The sequence below is a fragment of the Crinia signifera genome, chromosome 8, assembly GCF_055691185.1.
Source record: "Crinia signifera chromosome 8, ASM5569118v1, whole genome shotgun sequence".
NCBI classification, from domain to species: Eukaryota; Metazoa; Chordata; class Amphibia; order Anura; family Myobatrachidae; genus Crinia; species Crinia signifera.
Genome location: NC_139224.1, coordinates 90,206,829 through 90,223,321, shown reverse-complemented (window position 1 = coordinate 90,223,321; position 16,493 = coordinate 90,206,829). Strand labels below are relative to the sequence as shown.

At 42.7% G+C, this 16,493-nt stretch overlaps 1 protein-coding gene across 2 annotated transcripts in view; it reads right to left on the bottom strand.

Moving 5' to 3' along the window:
* Window positions 1-1,413: 1,413 nt before the first annotated feature.
* Window positions 1,414-16,493, bottom strand: part of GLRX2 (glutaredoxin 2) — a 33,707-nt gene continuing 18,627 nt past the window's right edge. For both annotated transcript variants that reach the window (XM_083156790.1, XM_083156789.1), the window contains exons 2-5: window positions 15,424-15,501; window positions 9,604-9,667; window positions 6,185-6,361; window positions 1,414-3,110 (exon numbers count right to left, since the gene is read on the bottom strand). In XM_083156790.1, coding sequence (XP_083012916.1) covers window positions 2,985-3,110; window positions 6,185-6,361; window positions 9,604-9,667; window positions 15,424-15,501 — 445 coding nt within the window. In that variant the 3' untranslated portion in view covers window positions 1,414-2,984. The remainder of the gene's footprint in view (window positions 3,111-6,184; window positions 6,362-9,603; window positions 9,668-15,423; window positions 15,502-16,493) is intronic.

Below are 16,493 nucleotides of genomic sequence, written 5' to 3'. Positions count from 1 at the left end.
AGCTAGCAGCTGGAACACCACACATCTAGAGTTGTTATTGTGCTCACTTTTCGTTTTTGTTGCGGTTTGTCTTTTTCTTTAACACCAGCAGTTCCAAGTTGTCCGATTAAGGTTTGTCTTGTTCAGGTTACTAAGTTAATGTGCTAAAAGCCATCATCCAATACAGATATCCTAACTAAAAAGTTTCTGTATATGTGGGCCAGTGATTTTCAATTTGCAGCACAACAATCAAGATTTCAACATTGCCAGGGCACACGATAAGACCTCCACAGGAAAAAAAACAAAAAGCAAACATTGGCATCCATATAAAAAATAATAATAATCACACTGGTACTTGCAGGTAACAAAAATAAAATACACTGGCCAACACATGAAAACAAATATCACATTGGTCCCCACATTAAAAAAAAATCACCTTGTCCCCATTGAACACAAATAGAAAGCACACTGACCCCCAGATGAACACAGTTCAGTCTGTGCCAGGCTCATCTGCTTGCAGAACACAAAAGAGACCTTATGGCAATGCCCATTGTTTTCAGTGTGTAACATGCACTAATGTGAACACCATACATGTCACTGCAGAGCTGCCAGTATGTTCTCCAAGGGAGCTAGTGGGGACCCTATAAAAACAGAACACCAAGCTCACCTAGCTCCCAGTGACTAATTTTCTCTAAATCTGATTCAAGTCATATACAGTCTCTGGGCAGCAATGAGCCTGTGAACGGGGACACCAGGACTTAGGCTGCCCATACACGCTGCTATGCGTGCTGTTCCGATGTGTGCTTTGAGGTGCGCGCTCCCGCGGCACCTCATCGCACAGTGCAAAAAGTATGTGCTTGCACATACTTTTTGTACTTAGGTTTCATCACATTGCATCGCATTGCATGCACAACGTGTGCACAGGCAATGCAATGCAATGTGATCCGTGCTAGTACAGCACGGAAAGCACGCCCTAAATAGCAGCGTGTATGGGCTGCTTTACACCCTCAAGATGGAGTAATAACTGTCAGCGCCAACCAATGACGATTAGCGGATGACAAGAGGAGGAGGGGCAAGTAGCCAGATTTGGACCCACTGATGTAAGAAAGGGGTGGTCTCGTATGCATAGGATACAGAGACAGAACTGGAGCAGGAAGAGACCAGTGAATAACAGTTGAACTGGTGGTGGTGGCTGTAAACTGTGTTGGCATTTCTAGCTCTGGTGGAACACTTGAGAACAGCTCAAGGCACACTAGTGTGCAACGGTACAGTGGTTGAAATACGCTGATGTAATCCCTAAAATAAGTGTTCCAACTGTATATAAGGAAATTATGTCACTACATAATGCAAACATAATTAATATAGTACATTTTATGTTATACATACATAGATACATACATATTATATACATAGAAATAGAATGAAACAACAATGCCAAGTGAGTAAAAGGTTTATTTAAATTCTTTCATGCAGTTAAGATAGATATTGAGCTATATTCAGCATGGATCATATAGGAATACTTTAAAGCAAGTGTAAGCTTTACTCCACAAAAATATAGTATACAGAATAGGTCATACAAATACATTACCATTGTGATAAATAAAAGTACACAAAATACTAGAAAAAGGTCGGAATTGAGCCTTTGTAATGAGTACGGTCTTATGGTGTGTACACACAGGTACAATCTGCATGATATTGCATGCGTTTTTTACCTTTGCGATCCCGATGCGTGTTCCCGTATCGCAAGCAGTTGTATGCAGGTCGCATGCATGCCGTGGGCATGGTACTCGCACTGTGTGTACAAAGCATTAGAGCAACACTTAATGAAACACTGATTTCCTATCACCCCTCTCCTCATTCCCTGAAATACACCAAAACTTCAGCTCTTCAGAAAACACATTCACCAATATAGGGGGGAAAAAAAGTGTAAAACGTATAGAGAAGAATATCATAAATAGACTATAAATAAAAACGTCCAGGATATCTGCAGCATGTACTGTAGTTCTGGAATATGACAGAACAATAACATAATCCGGTACTTGTGTACTAGCACGGCGCCCATCGCATCGCAGACCATAAGGCATGCGATGCGATGTTGTGCGATGGTAGCCGATGTTATACAATTTTAAATTGTATACCATCGAATTGTATGGCATTTATATAGTGTGGCGAGCCACCGTGCCCGAAGCGTGGCGAGTGCAGCGAGCCCCACGAGGGGACGCGGAATACATGTAAAGTAATACTCTTTATACACGCTTCGGGCTCGCCACACTATATAAAATTAACTCCATGCCGACGTGGATAGTGGGGGTATGAAAAGGTCGTAGGACGCGTACCGCTGCACTCGCCACGCTTCGGGTTGGCGTTCATAGTGGGGTGGCATGGGGGTGCATTTAACATTGTAAGCCTCCATTAGGGTGCTTATACAATTAAACATCGTATAGGGGGCCTATACAATTTAAAATCGCATCGCAGTGCATCGGGTGTATGCCATGCGATGCGATTATATGTTGTGCGACCTATTATCGTGGGCGCCGTGTTAGTACACAAGTACCCATAATCCTGATTACACAGATTGGTGCCATGATAAAAGTGTTGCTATGGGCAATGAGACAAACACTATTTAAAAAAAAAAAAAAAGCTTTCATATTGCTCACTAGACGCTACAAATATTTAAATGTCAAGGGACCCATTTATGAACGATCAGCTCCGGTCATAGCTAAAAATCTTTGATAAATGAGGATTCAGATCTAAATTGAATGCTATCGTTAGAATAAATACAATCTCCATTAAACCAAACATACTTTCCTATTAATACCATTTCCAAAAGTGTGTTGCAAGTGATTACTTTTTTCCCCCAACTGAGTAGAAATAAAAACCTTCATGGGACAGCCAGATGTCAGAAATAACTGCACTTGAAGGAACAACTCTTCTTGGCCCAATTTGTAAAAAACAAGTTGAAGACTTCAACTCAAAATATCCTCAGTCTCTCTGAAACAAAACGGTCAGGTTCTAATGTCAGCTGTGATGTTACACTGTTGGACCAGTTGAAGTAACTTGCCCTCTTGATTAAGGTTTCTTGTTTCAGTTCCACCTCCAATGCAAGCTCCATTAACAAACACTTTTGGCACCTGCAGATAGAAAGTAAAATTTAAAATATATTAATAGTATTTGTTTTAGTGTACATAAATTGTGAATTTGAAAACTTTATGGCCCTTCGTATAAAAAACAAAACCCTGTATGATCATATAACTTTAAGATACACTGCACACACTAATTCCAGACACAATGAGAGGTGCTGCCATGCCGATACTTGTAGTTCTACACATAAAGAAAGATTGCAGGTGCACACCCTAGGCACCAAGCAATGCTAATAACAATTTAACATAGAGCAAAAAATATGTGGTCAAACATATGGGTTCGCCCACCCAGGGCCGGATTAACCATGGAACGACAGGGGCGGTAGCCCTGGGGCCCCAATACCAGCACTGCTGCTACGGTGGCAGGAAGTGGGGTTGTGTAGCGTGGGGAAGGCAGGGGGTCCCTGCGGCGGCTGGGCAGTCAGCGGCGGGGTCTCTGCAGCGGATAGGAAATAGTAGCGCTACTAGTTCCCATCCGCTGCAAGGACCCCGCCAGTGACTGCCCATATGCCCCAGGGACCCCGGTGCCTCCCCAGCACTGCACGGACCCCTGCTGCGGCACTGCAAGGATCCCCGCTGCCTATTCCAGGTACCACCTGCCTCCGGGAGGGGGGGGGGGTGGAGGACAGAATTTTGTTGTCCAGTGCCCCACAGACCTTAATCCGGCCCTACACCTGATTTAGCAGCAAATATTAAATGATAAATGGGCCCCTTAAGGGAACACTTGCACTCCAAGATAACACACATCAATAGTGGTCAACACAAATCCTCCCTGATCAATACAGTATACTCAGGAAACGAATTCTACCATCTAAGACAGTGATGTCTAGCCTTGACACTCCAGCATGCCCTGCTACAGTTTTACTATTTGGCCATGCTAAAACTGATGCAGGGCATGCTGGAATGTGTAGTTCAACAACAGCTGTGGTGTCAAGGTTAGACATCACTGATCAAGGATTTCCCCTACGGCACGGTGAGAACATGTTAGATAATTTGGAGAGATAGACATATCTATTTGACATTTTTTTGTTTTAAAAAAAGGAAGAAGCAGAGGGGGCGCAGTAATATACCTGACCTACTCCTAAAGGAAACAGGAAAAAGATTAAGGGGTATAAGGAGTAGAGGGCATAGATACCACAAGGAGGAGGAGGAAGGGGAGGATCCTAGGGGAAAAAAAACTACCTGTCTTACAAGCTAGGAGATAAGGGGTTAACCCATTGTTAAGGCTTCCATGAAGTAGGAAGGAGAAAAATAAATACATAAATTTGTGTCTCCATAAGAATAGAATAGATTAGGGGTAACACACTTGCTCGACATTTCCAGTACATACAGCTATAACCTCTTCTGGGTATTTTTGCAACCCATTTAGTTCTAGGAGCTCTAGTTTTTGTTCTTATTATTATACAGTCAGCACGCTAGGCAACGCTCCTACATATTTCGTCACACCAGACTTTGTCAGATGAAACGCGTAGGGGAGTGGCCTAGCGTGCTGACTGTGCTTTGATGAGAGGGGAGACCAGGGAGACATGAGAGTATAACCGGCTCCTACATATTGTGTTCATGCGATACAAACTGCGGTAGTTTGAACCACCTGATGTGGTACCTGATCTGACCTATACCCTGTGTTCACTTTTGTTTTAATAAACTTCTGTTCAAAAATATATTGCACTATGGAGCGCTATTGCTTGTTGTTGTTGTAGAAGATTATGGAGTCCTGTAGGATTCAGGACACCTGTGTGTTGAGAGCAAGGAGCTGCCGGTTCAAAGGAAAGTGCTTGTAAAATATCTCTAGCAAAGCAGAGACTGGTAACAATCGGGTTACACCAACCACTGGGACCTGTGAGACTTTTTTAGCACACTGTTTATGTTCTCTTCTATTACACACATTTGCTGGGGTGCACCTCTAAGGTGACAATCATCTGTCCTATTCATATAGCAGTGTAGGATATGATAATCCAATGAGGGCACTCACCACAGTCTTGTAATGAAACAATTTATCCAATCCAATGAGGGCACATCACCATTGCATGTATTGTAGTCTACGTTTCGGCCACTAGGTGGCCTTTCTCAAGACAGGACATCTGTAGACGTCTTCACAGCTCCAGTGTCAGGATACACTGACCCTGTCTCCAGTCTCCTCTTAAATAGCACTCACCAATGATCTAATGCTATGCAGCTGCTGTACGGGTGCCCAGCCTGTACATTCAATGCGCCCCCTGTGATCTTTCTATATGCACTTGCACCTTGCACTTTCAGCGCACGTCCAGAGGACGAGACTCTAGCAGTCTCGAAACGTTGACCATAGCTATGTTTTGATCTGCAATCTTCTATAAAAATCTTCATGAAAAGACGTCTGAGTGCCACCTCCTTTCCTGGGGTAACCCCATCAAGGTCCCCCGGATTTTGTTATATATATATATATATATATATAGCATTATTTAAGGAAGAGAGAGCGAGGTCAGTGCCATTATTCAAGGGGAAAAGGGACCTGGAATAGGATTCAAAGAGTATGCAGAAACGGAAGACCATAGTAAAAAGACATCTGCCAAGAATATAAACTGGGGACTTTCTTCTAGTCAGAAAAATAAATGTATTTTTTTAGTTTTACAATTTATTAATAATATTATAATATTTACTCTGCAAAGAACATTTCCCTAATTGCTGGAAGGGTAACAAAAATAATTTATACTTTATACAATGTTGCTCTGAGAGATCCTCAAAATATCCGCTAAATATGCCAGCGTCGCTCACAGCGACTGTTCTTTTTTTGGGTACAATATTTAACTAAACTTCAATGAAATGACTTGGCTGTATTTGTATTTAATAGTACTAAAAGAACAGCCGGCTGGTGGCATTTTTAGCGGATATTTTGAGGGTCTCTCACAGCAACGTTGGCACTCAAAGGGTTAAATACAGCACTACAAGAAAAGTATGGAATCACCTGGTCTACATATTTCTCACCTTGTAAATATATTAGACTGTGCATCCACAGAGTATATAAATATGGCGTATCAATACATTACATTAATACACAAAAGCAGATAGTAATGGAGAGCAATACTTACAGTTCTTCCTCCTGTCATTTCATGAAGTGCTTCTTGAACCTGGCTTCCATTGTCGATTTCATCCAACTCAATTGTCTTATAACTCACATTTATACTGTTAAATGCCTCTTTAGCCATTAAGCAATATGGACAGGTGGTCTTTGAAAAAATCACTACACAATTTTTGGTAACTGTATCCTGTCAAAATACAAATAAATAAAAAAGTTTTGATAATTAAATTAAAAGTAACCAAACAAAATAATAAAAAAAACCACCATGTTTACATAGAAACATAGAATTTGACGACAGATAAGAACCATTTGGCCCATCTAGTCTGTCCCTTTTTTTACCCTTCAGGTAATCTCAACCCTTTTTAATGCTTATTTCTTTGTAAGGATATTCATATGCCTATCCCAAGCATGTTTAAATTGTTCTACTGTCTTAGGGGGATATTCAATCTCCGGCGAGCACCTCCCATCGGGGAGATGCCCGCCGGGCCCTATTCAATGCTGTCTTCCCCGACAGCATTGAGCAGGGTATCTCGGCAGAACGAGCCCGACATCACTAGCTGTCGGGCTTGCTCTGCCGAGAACAGCCGGGAAGTGACGAGTTGCCGGCTGCAGCTCGCCTCTTCCCGTCCGCAACTCGCGGCCACGCCCCCTTTTCGCTCCCCGGCAGGCGGGACATTGAATCCCGCCTGCGTGTTCTTGGTCGAGCTGACCGAGAACGGGACTTGGTCACGGCGGTCGAGCAAGCTCGACTGCCGTGACCCTGACATTGAATACCCCCCTAAGCCTCTACCACCTCTGATGGGAGGCTATTCCACTTATCCTCTACCCTTTCTGTGAAGTAATTCTTTCTGACATTTCCCCTGAACCTACCTCCCTCCAGTTTCAGTGCATGTCCTTGTGTTCTATTACTTCATTTCCTTTGAAGAAAATTCCCCTCCTGAACTATGTTAAAACCCTTGATATATTTGAAGAGTTCTATCATGTCCACTTATGTTCCATTATAGTACCCTTGATACTATATTGAGCCTTTGGGTTTTTGAGTCCCAAGTGCATAATTTTGCATTTTTTTAGCATTAAACTATAGTTGCCATGCTCTTGACCAATTCTCAAGTTTACTTAGATCATCAGTCATTTGATTTACCCCTCCTGGTGTGTCTACTCTGTTGCATATCTTTGTGTCATCTGCAAAAGGGCATACTTTCCCTTCAATACCATTTGCAATGTCACTTACAAAGATATTAAAGAGCACTGGTCCAAGTACAGATCCCTGGGGTACTCCACTGGTAACATGTCCCTCCATATAATGCACTTAATTTACTACAACTGTCTGTTTCCTATCCTGCAACCAGGTTCTTATCCATTTAATTGTTTTATAATCCAATCCCACACTTTCAAGTTTTTTTTAGCAGCCTGCGATGTGGTACAGTGTCAAATGCCTTACTAAAGTCTAGATATGCCACATCTACAGACCCCCTTCATCTAGTATTTTGGTCACGGAGTCAAAAAAGTCATTAAGATTTGTTTTGCATGATCTCCATGCAGTAAAACCATGCTGTTTTGGATCCTGTAAATTGTTTAATTTAAGATATTCCACTATTCTTTCTTTTAATAGTGTTTCCATTAATTTCCCTACTACTGATGTAAGGCTCACTGGTCTGTAGTTACTTGCTTCTTCTTTGCTTCCGCTTTTGTGCAATGGAACTACGTTTGCTCTTCTCCAGTCCTCTCAAACTGCACCTGTATCTAGTGACTGGTTGAATAAATCTGTTAATGGCGCTACCAACACATCTTTTAGTTCTTTTAGTATCCTTGGATGCAGTCCGTCTGGCCCCATTGATTTATCCACTTTCAGTCTTGAAAGTTCTGTTAGGACTTTCTCCCTAGTAAATGTACTTCCATCCTTTTGCATTAAACCTGTGTCGCCCATTGTACAGAGAGAGACCCGGGTTTAACCCTACTTATAACCTGGGTCAAATTGCTTTCACACCACACCTTGACCCAAGTCCACACGTTACCAACCTGGAAATTACCCCAGTCCGAAGTGCGGTGTGAAAGGAGTATATAGTGAACTGTGGATGGGATATGTGCAATTGCGCTTGTATTGAGCTGCTCCATATAATTGTGTAGTTAAAATATAGAGATTGGAGCGCTATGAATGTAACAATGGGTGCTTGTGCTTTGCCTGTAAAAAAAAGTGTTTTTTTTTGTTAAAACAAATTGCATATATAATGTTTACACTCTTTTTGAGTAGTTGTGGTCGGGTAGCGGAGTTTCGGTAGTACTCGCTGAGGAACACGCTCAGGACAGCTGTCTACACTTTCCCTACAATACCTCTCTCCAGGGTCTGTGTGACGCTGTCAGTTGTTGCTGGCGTCTCCGTCTCTCTGCTGCTCTGTTCGGTTTTGACCGGAAGTTCAGGAAGCGTCTTTCCTGTTAGGGTATCGGCGCTCCCGGCTATCAACCAACGCTTTTTAAGGTTTACTCTTTGTCCAGGATGGTTTGGCCACTGACGGGGAGTATAATTTATACTAGAAAAACTTTACATAAAAAAAATTAAAGCGCCGAAAAACGGAGCGCAGAACGGAGCAGCTGAGACAACAACTGACAGCGTCACACAGACCCTGGAGAGAGGTATTGTAGAGAAAGTGTAGACAGCTGTCCTGAGCGTGTTCCTCAGTGAGTACCACCGAAACTCTGCTACCCGACCACAACTACTCAAAAAGTGTAAACATTATATATGCAATTTGTTAAAAAAAACAAAACCAAAAAAAACCCTATTTCTTACAGGCAAAGCACAAGCACCCATTGTTACTTTCATAGCGCTCCAATCTCTATGTTTTAAATATAGTGAACTGTGCTTACTTGGCCACATGATTTGGGTGCCATTGTAACAATATCTTAACCCAGTGGTTCCCAAACGATGTGCCGTAGCACCCTTGCAGGGGTGACGTGGGTTGGTGTTCTAGGACCAATGCAAATTATTTATGGTCCCTATAAAAGGCAAAATCAGTGCTGGTGGCTACCAATAATGTTAAAAACAGTTGGCACACTCGTACACCTTGTGGCTTCACATGCCTCTCGGTCACATCTGCAGGAACTTTGACTAATACCTTGCACCCCTGAAAACCCCCAAAGTGACCAAGGTGTTTTTTTTAAAACACTCTTTGTTAAACTAAAAGCCCTATGTAGAGGTACTCTCATGGAAGGTGGGGACTTCAACTCTATACTATAACCAGACTTAGATATAAGTTGCTCACACCATTCACAATAATAAACGATGTGGATGAACATAAGTGAATCTTGTCGCTCCCTATATAATGTTCATGAATCACTGCCTTAACCACTTAGACATTAATAGAAGGTAGACATTTGAACACGTTTACATTTTTACAGACCTAATTAACTGCACTGCTGTACTGTAAAACTTACCTCTACCATTTTTAGAGCATCAAACTGAGGTATATCATTGGCGTTTGAAAAAAAGTTGCCCATTCTGAAAATAATGGAACAGAAAGTGTTAATTAAAAACCTATTGAGGGAGCATGTAGTGAGGTTCAAAAGGTGTAACACTTTGCTCGGAATCTATATACATTTCTTGGCTCTTTGTCTCCGAGTGCTTGACTCATATAGACCTTCAAACCCCCCTAACCAATTCTTGAACCATTATCGGCATGAGATTTATTTTCACAGTGATTGTTACATACAGAATTTGCTATTCAGAAGGCGATTTTACTGTGTACACTGTTGTTGCAATATTGAAAATTTTCCAATAGGCACTGTCACTTTACCATAGGCAGCTATGCACCGTCACTTTCATTAAAAGGACGTACATAATGCACATGCACTTTGATATATAGATATAATATCATGTTGCACGTACTGTCTACGCTTATGGAGAAATTTTGCTGTGATTGCTGGACTTAACTGCACTTCTATCCATTAACAACGGACATCGAATGTCATGGCAACTAACAACAAAAGCCGGAGTTGACGCAGCTTCACACGGAAGAAGTCAACTTCCGGCGTCCTAAAACACCATGACAACAGGACGGAGCCAGACGCAGACGGAAGTAAGACGACGGGAGTAGCTGCCAGTCACTTCCGGGCTGCGGCAGCTGTACGCAATGAAGGCGTGATCTAAACGACTACTTATAACGGACATAAGACCTGGAACACTATACACCTATTGGGACCTTGATAAAGACTCCAGAAGGAGTTGAAACGCGTTGGTCAGAACATTGGGACACTACCTGCTTGACCCAGAGGAGACATACCGGAGTTGTGACGGACTGAGACCTGTGAGTTGCCCCGGGACTAATTCACTTGTGCCTATATTGAACTGGCGACCAGTTCAAATCGATCCGGTAATTGTTTCACCTTTGAGTTAGACAGGAAGACCCTGCATGTACTCATTGTAATACTGCATTACCATTTTTCTGTGTTGTATGTGCTTGAAGGATCGGAATGTGACCTATCAGGCACTATTTGTTTTTACTGGTGTGAATTAAAGTATTGCTGTACATAACTGTACTTCACTATATTCACCTTTTATTCTCCGCATATACCATATCCAAACGAAGGGGAATGGATACTTGATGTTGAACCATTCAGCGCCTGATCATGAGATATGTATAAAATCTTTGTGAATATTGGTGTATGTTAAGGGAAACACCCTTGTGCCGGGCGCGATCCCGACTGTCAAACAGACAGACAGGTGCCCGATGGCCACCCGCTATTTTTTTTCCCTCGTGGGGGTCCACGACCCGCATAGAGGGAGAATAGAATAGGTAGCAAGTGCCCGCAAGGGGCTTTGCTGCGCTCAGCATGCTGTCTGAGTCCGAGCAGTTGGGATCCCAATGTCGGGCTAATGACTGTCAGGATCCCGACTGTCAGAACCCTACACCACACCCTGCAAAAATATACAAAAGCCACTGGAGGCGTCTTTTGTAAAAACACTGGCCAGCCCATTGGACAACTAAGTTACTCATGGTGTGCAGTAAAACTACCTCCCAGGCATTGGGGCAAGGGGGTGGCTCAACACCCAAAACGTTTGAGAGGCACCAGTAAAAGTATTGGGACGCAGAGGGCAGTAATACCGCCATCTACAGTTAATAAGGGCAGTGTCAGGACAGAGAATACCCTTTTTTGGCTGCTCATCCTTAGTACCTGTCATGCATAGACTCAATCAGTGTCAGATAGAAGTTGATAAGTTGCTATATAAAGTCACTCACATACTACATATGTTTTTGAAGCATATTTATAAACTCTTTGGAGTGCCAACATCTCTGTGAGAGATGTTCAAAATATCCACAAAAAATGCCAGTGTCGCTCACATTTGTTAGATAAATAAAAAAAAAAAAAAATGTTGTGTAAAAAAAAAGTTTTCCTGTATAAAAAGGTAAACATTACAGGTCATTATGGACCGGAATGTACAATTAAATATCGCATTGCATCGCATGCCAGCAAATGGCATGCAATGCGATTTTTAATTGTACAAGCACCCTGATGGGTGCTAACAATGTTAAATGCACCCTCATTGTCAACGCCACCCCCACTATCAACGCCAACCCGAAGCGTGGCGAGCGCAGCGAGCCCGCAAGGGGTGGCGGTACGTGTCCTCCGACCTTTTCATACCCCCACTATCCACGTCGGCGTGGAGTCGATTGTAGATAGTGTGGCGAGCGCATCGAGCCACCGAGCCCGAAGCGTGGAGAGCGTAGCGAGCCCCCCGAAGGGACGCGGAATACATGTTAAGTAATCCGCGTCGCAACGGGGCTCGCCACGCTTCGGGCTTGGAGGATCGCTGCGCTCGCCACACTATCTTAAATCAACTCCACGCCGACGTGGCTAGTGGGTGTATGAAAAGGTCGGAGGACACATACCGCTGTGCGGGTTGGCATTGATAGTGGGGGTGGCATTGACAATGGGGGTGCATTTAACATTGTAAGCACCCATCAGGGTGCTTGTACAATTAAAAATCGCATTGCATGCCGCTATATTGCATGTGATGCACTTCGATGGAAATCAGGGGGCGCCGTGCTAGGAAACAAGTACCTACATTTCTTATTACCCAAACAGCAGTAATAACAAATTCTGTTTATCTAGTCTAACCTCCACCAAACAGAAAATGGGACCCTAAAGGAGCCCATACACGCTCCGTTCTGGGCGTCCGTTCTGTACTTTTAAAGTACACATCGTATCGCATTGCATGCCTTGTGCATGCAATGCAATGCGATACGATGTAAAGCTAATACAAAAAGTATGTGCAGCACATACTTTTTGTACTGTACTATGAGATGCGCGGGAGCGCGCATCTCATAGTACAGAACGGACAGAGCACAGAACAGAGCGTGTATGGGCTCCTTAACTGTTGTATTTTTCTTCTATTACACTAACATTTTTACTCCTTTTTTGCTTGTGCCACACCTAACGGGGGAAATATACTAAGATGTGTATTCTACTTCACATGTGATGTTGCTATGGACAACCAATCAGATCCTGTCTACTATCTTCTAGAGCAGTGGTTCCCAACCCTGGTCCTCAAGTACCCCCAACAGTACACGTTTTCCAGCTCACCCGGCAGGTGCACTCATTATTCAGGTACATTTGAAAAGATCCACAGGTGGAGCTAATTATAGCACTTGTGATTCTGTGTGGAGACCTGCAAAACATGCACTGTTGGGGGTACTTGAGGACCAGGGTTGGGAACCACTGTTCTAGAGGGTGCTAAATAAATAAGAAGTAGATTCTGATTGGTTGTCCATAGCAACATCACATGTGAAGTGGAATACACATCTTAGTAAATTTCCCCCAACATCTCATCTGGGGAGAGCTTTGGCATTTGCATGCACTTTGCCTGGTATATGCAACTGAAAATGGTAAGGCTGCAAAGTCAGAAACCACCGAGCTACCCTGGTATTTGTAATGGGTCATGATCAGTTACCAGCGCAAATTCTGTACCAGAAGGTAATATTGCAAGGTTTCTACTGCCCATTTTATAGACACTCCCGCTCTACTGTGGCATATGTTCTCTCTCTAGGTAAGATCTTTTGGGCTAAGCTATACCTCTCACTAGGTAAGAGCTTTCAGGCTTAGATATACCACTCTCTAGGTAAGAGCTTTCAGGCTTAGATATACCTCTCTCTAGGTAAGAGCTTTCAGGTTTAGATATACCTCTCTCTAGGTAAGAGCTTTCAGGTTTAGATATACCTCTCTCTAGGTAAGAGCTTTCGGACTAAGATATAAAACTTTTTTCCTCTCATCCACTGACCTGTTTCTGATACATCTGTTTGCAAAAAAAATTATATTTTCTGGAAGTCTGGTGCTTGTAAAACTGGTAGTGAGCACAATACCTCCATGTCACTTTTACCTTTTGTCCAGATAATCTTGTCTAGGCTATTTTTTTTTTCAGGCATTCTCTTAAAGCCACAGTCTGGTTGCGAAATTGGGAATGAATCTCCTATAATAGCCTAACAAACCTAAAAAGGTCTGTAGGTGAGTTTTATAATTAGGTTTAGACCAAATAAGTAAGGCCTTCACTTTGTTGGTCCAACTATGTATCCCAGATATTTGGCCTTTTTTCTGGGTTGAATGCAAAACCATAAAGATTTAGAGACTCAAAGATTGCCTTTACTTTGTGTAAATGCTCCTCCCAATTTTGAGTAAATATGACATCATCATTGAGGTAGGCAACAACATAACCTCATTGAGGCTTTAATACTCTATCCGTTGCCATCTGGAAAGTGGCTTCGGCCCCATGCAGACCAAAAGATAGTACACAATATTGGAATAGCCATCAGGGGTCGAGAATGTAGTCTTCCCTTTCACCTGCTCTGTTAACAGAATTTGCCAATATCCTTTTGTCAGATCCAATAACTCATCAATTTGAGGAAAGGGTTAGGAATTAAACTTTGAGAGCTTATTTAACTGATGAAAGTCATTGCAGAATCTTAGAGCATCTGAAGGTTTCAGCACCAGCACTATTGGGTTATTCGAGTCGCTATTGGAATCCTCGATAAAACCTAGCTCTTTCTTTTCACTGCTGCGCTCTTGGCTTCCAGAATTTGAAAACGGTTGTAGCTTCACCTATACAGCTGGCGGAGTTATGATATCATGCTTTATGATCTGTGCCCAACCTGGTAGAGGTGAAAAGATATCCTGGTTATTCCTTATGATCTCCTCAGCCTGATGCCGCTGAGTCATAGACAGTCTCCTCTATAGCTACCGGACATCCTGGACTCTTCGTGGCTTTATTAGAGACCGGTGTTGGTTCCCCTCTCCAAGGCTTCAGCAAGTTAATGTGATAGATTTACTCTGGTTTCTGCCTCCATTTCTGACTAACTTTATGCAGTTATTGATGGGGCCTACTACCTCTATCACTTCATATGGTCCTTGCCAGTAAGCATACAAACTTTTTTTCCTGGGTAATTCTTATATAGGCAAGGTTTAGATATGAAGTTGTCACCAATGTATATCAGAAATTTACAAATATATTATCTAATCTAATATATAAAAGTGAAAAATGTGTCCTTCTGTCCCTCTTTACAAATCCACAGTTTACAAGCTAAGATTGTGAAATTTTACATACGAGCGTATTAAAACCCCCGCGCCCCCTTCCCTGGCCGCCGCAGACACACGGCAAAGCCCCTCACTGCTGCAGACCGAACCAGGTGAGCCGGAGCGTGGGGAGAGATGACAGGGGAGGGGAGAGTCGGATAAAAACAGCTCTTCTGGAAACTAATTGATAGTGGCTGCCGTTATTGGACAGCAGCTGGATCGGCTGTCCTGTCACAGCAGCCCCTGTAAATGAAGCACTGAAGTGCTGCTTTTAACATTATTTTACTAGCTTTTCGGTTTAGCCCCCCCCCCCCCCCCCTTCATCCCCGTACACTTGTTAGTGGGAGGCACACATATCGGTGCCTTCCAAACTAACTTAAATGTCACAAATAGCAAAAAAAATTAAGAAAATACTTGTGACACCGGAAGAGTGTCATAGGTATATTCTTTGTATTATTTGAAACCAAATTACAGGGGAAGCACTGCCGCCCCTGACTGCACGTCCCTGCATTGTGGGGCCTCACAGCAAGCGTTTTATGTTGTAATGTTTTGTCAGGATCTTAATGTTTATTATCGGAGAGCTTTAGCAGGCTTTTCCAGCATTCTCAGCTATCTGACTATACCAAATTACGATCCGCGATCAGAGGTTGTAGTTATGTATACAAACTGCTTATAGGGCAATTTTTACATCACCTGTTTGCAAATGAAGTTGTTAATCTCTTTGACAAATGATGATAAATTCCTTCTCTCAACTGCACAGCACACACCGTCCTAAAAATAAGAGAAACAATCTTAAAACTGTTGTTTGCATAACATAAGGATTGCAATTTACATACAAAACTGTTTCCCATTTTAAAGGAAGTAACTTGGAAATGCAGATGGATAAATTATACTTTGTGCACACAATGGGGTAGATGTATTAAGCCTGGAAAAGAGATAAACTGGAGATAAAGTGAAAGGAGATAAATCACCAGCCAATGAACTGTGTTTGAAAATGAAAGTTGGGAGTTGATTGGCTGGGGATTTATCTCCTTTTACCTTATCTCCACTTTATCTCTTCTCTAGGCTTAATACATATGCCTCATTGCTTTTTACCAACTGTAAGGGGTTGGGATCGTTTGGTCGAATGCATTATGGTCGAATGTCATTACATAGAATCCATTAGGTCGAATTGCTAAAAGGTCGACATGATTCTAGGTCGACATGGGAAAAGGTCGAAATGATTCTAGGTCGAAAGGTCATTAGTTCGACAGGTCATTAGGTCAACAAGGCCATTAGTTCGACATGGTCTAGGTCGACATTCACAAAGTCGACATGGGGTTTTTCACTGTTTTTTTACCTGAATGTCAACACAGTCGACATGGACACAGTTTAAAGTGCACTGCATCCCCTCGCATCGCTCGCTATGCGTCGGGCACGGTGCCTCGCTACGCTCGGCACACTATTTTATTCTCCCACCACGCCCTAGTGGATGGTAGGGCATGAAATACCGCCTGTCAGCACATGTCGGCTCAAAAAACAGTGAAAAACCCCATGTCGACTTTGTGAATGTCGACCTAGACAATGTCGAACTAATGACCTTGTCGACCTAATGACCTGTCGACCTAATGACCTTTCGACCTAGAATCATTTCGACCTTTTCCCATGTCGACCTAGAATCATGTCGACCTTTTAGCAATTCGGCCTAATGGATTCGATGTAATGACATTCGACCATAATGCATTCGACCAAATGACCGCATCCCACTGTAAGTGATCTCTGGA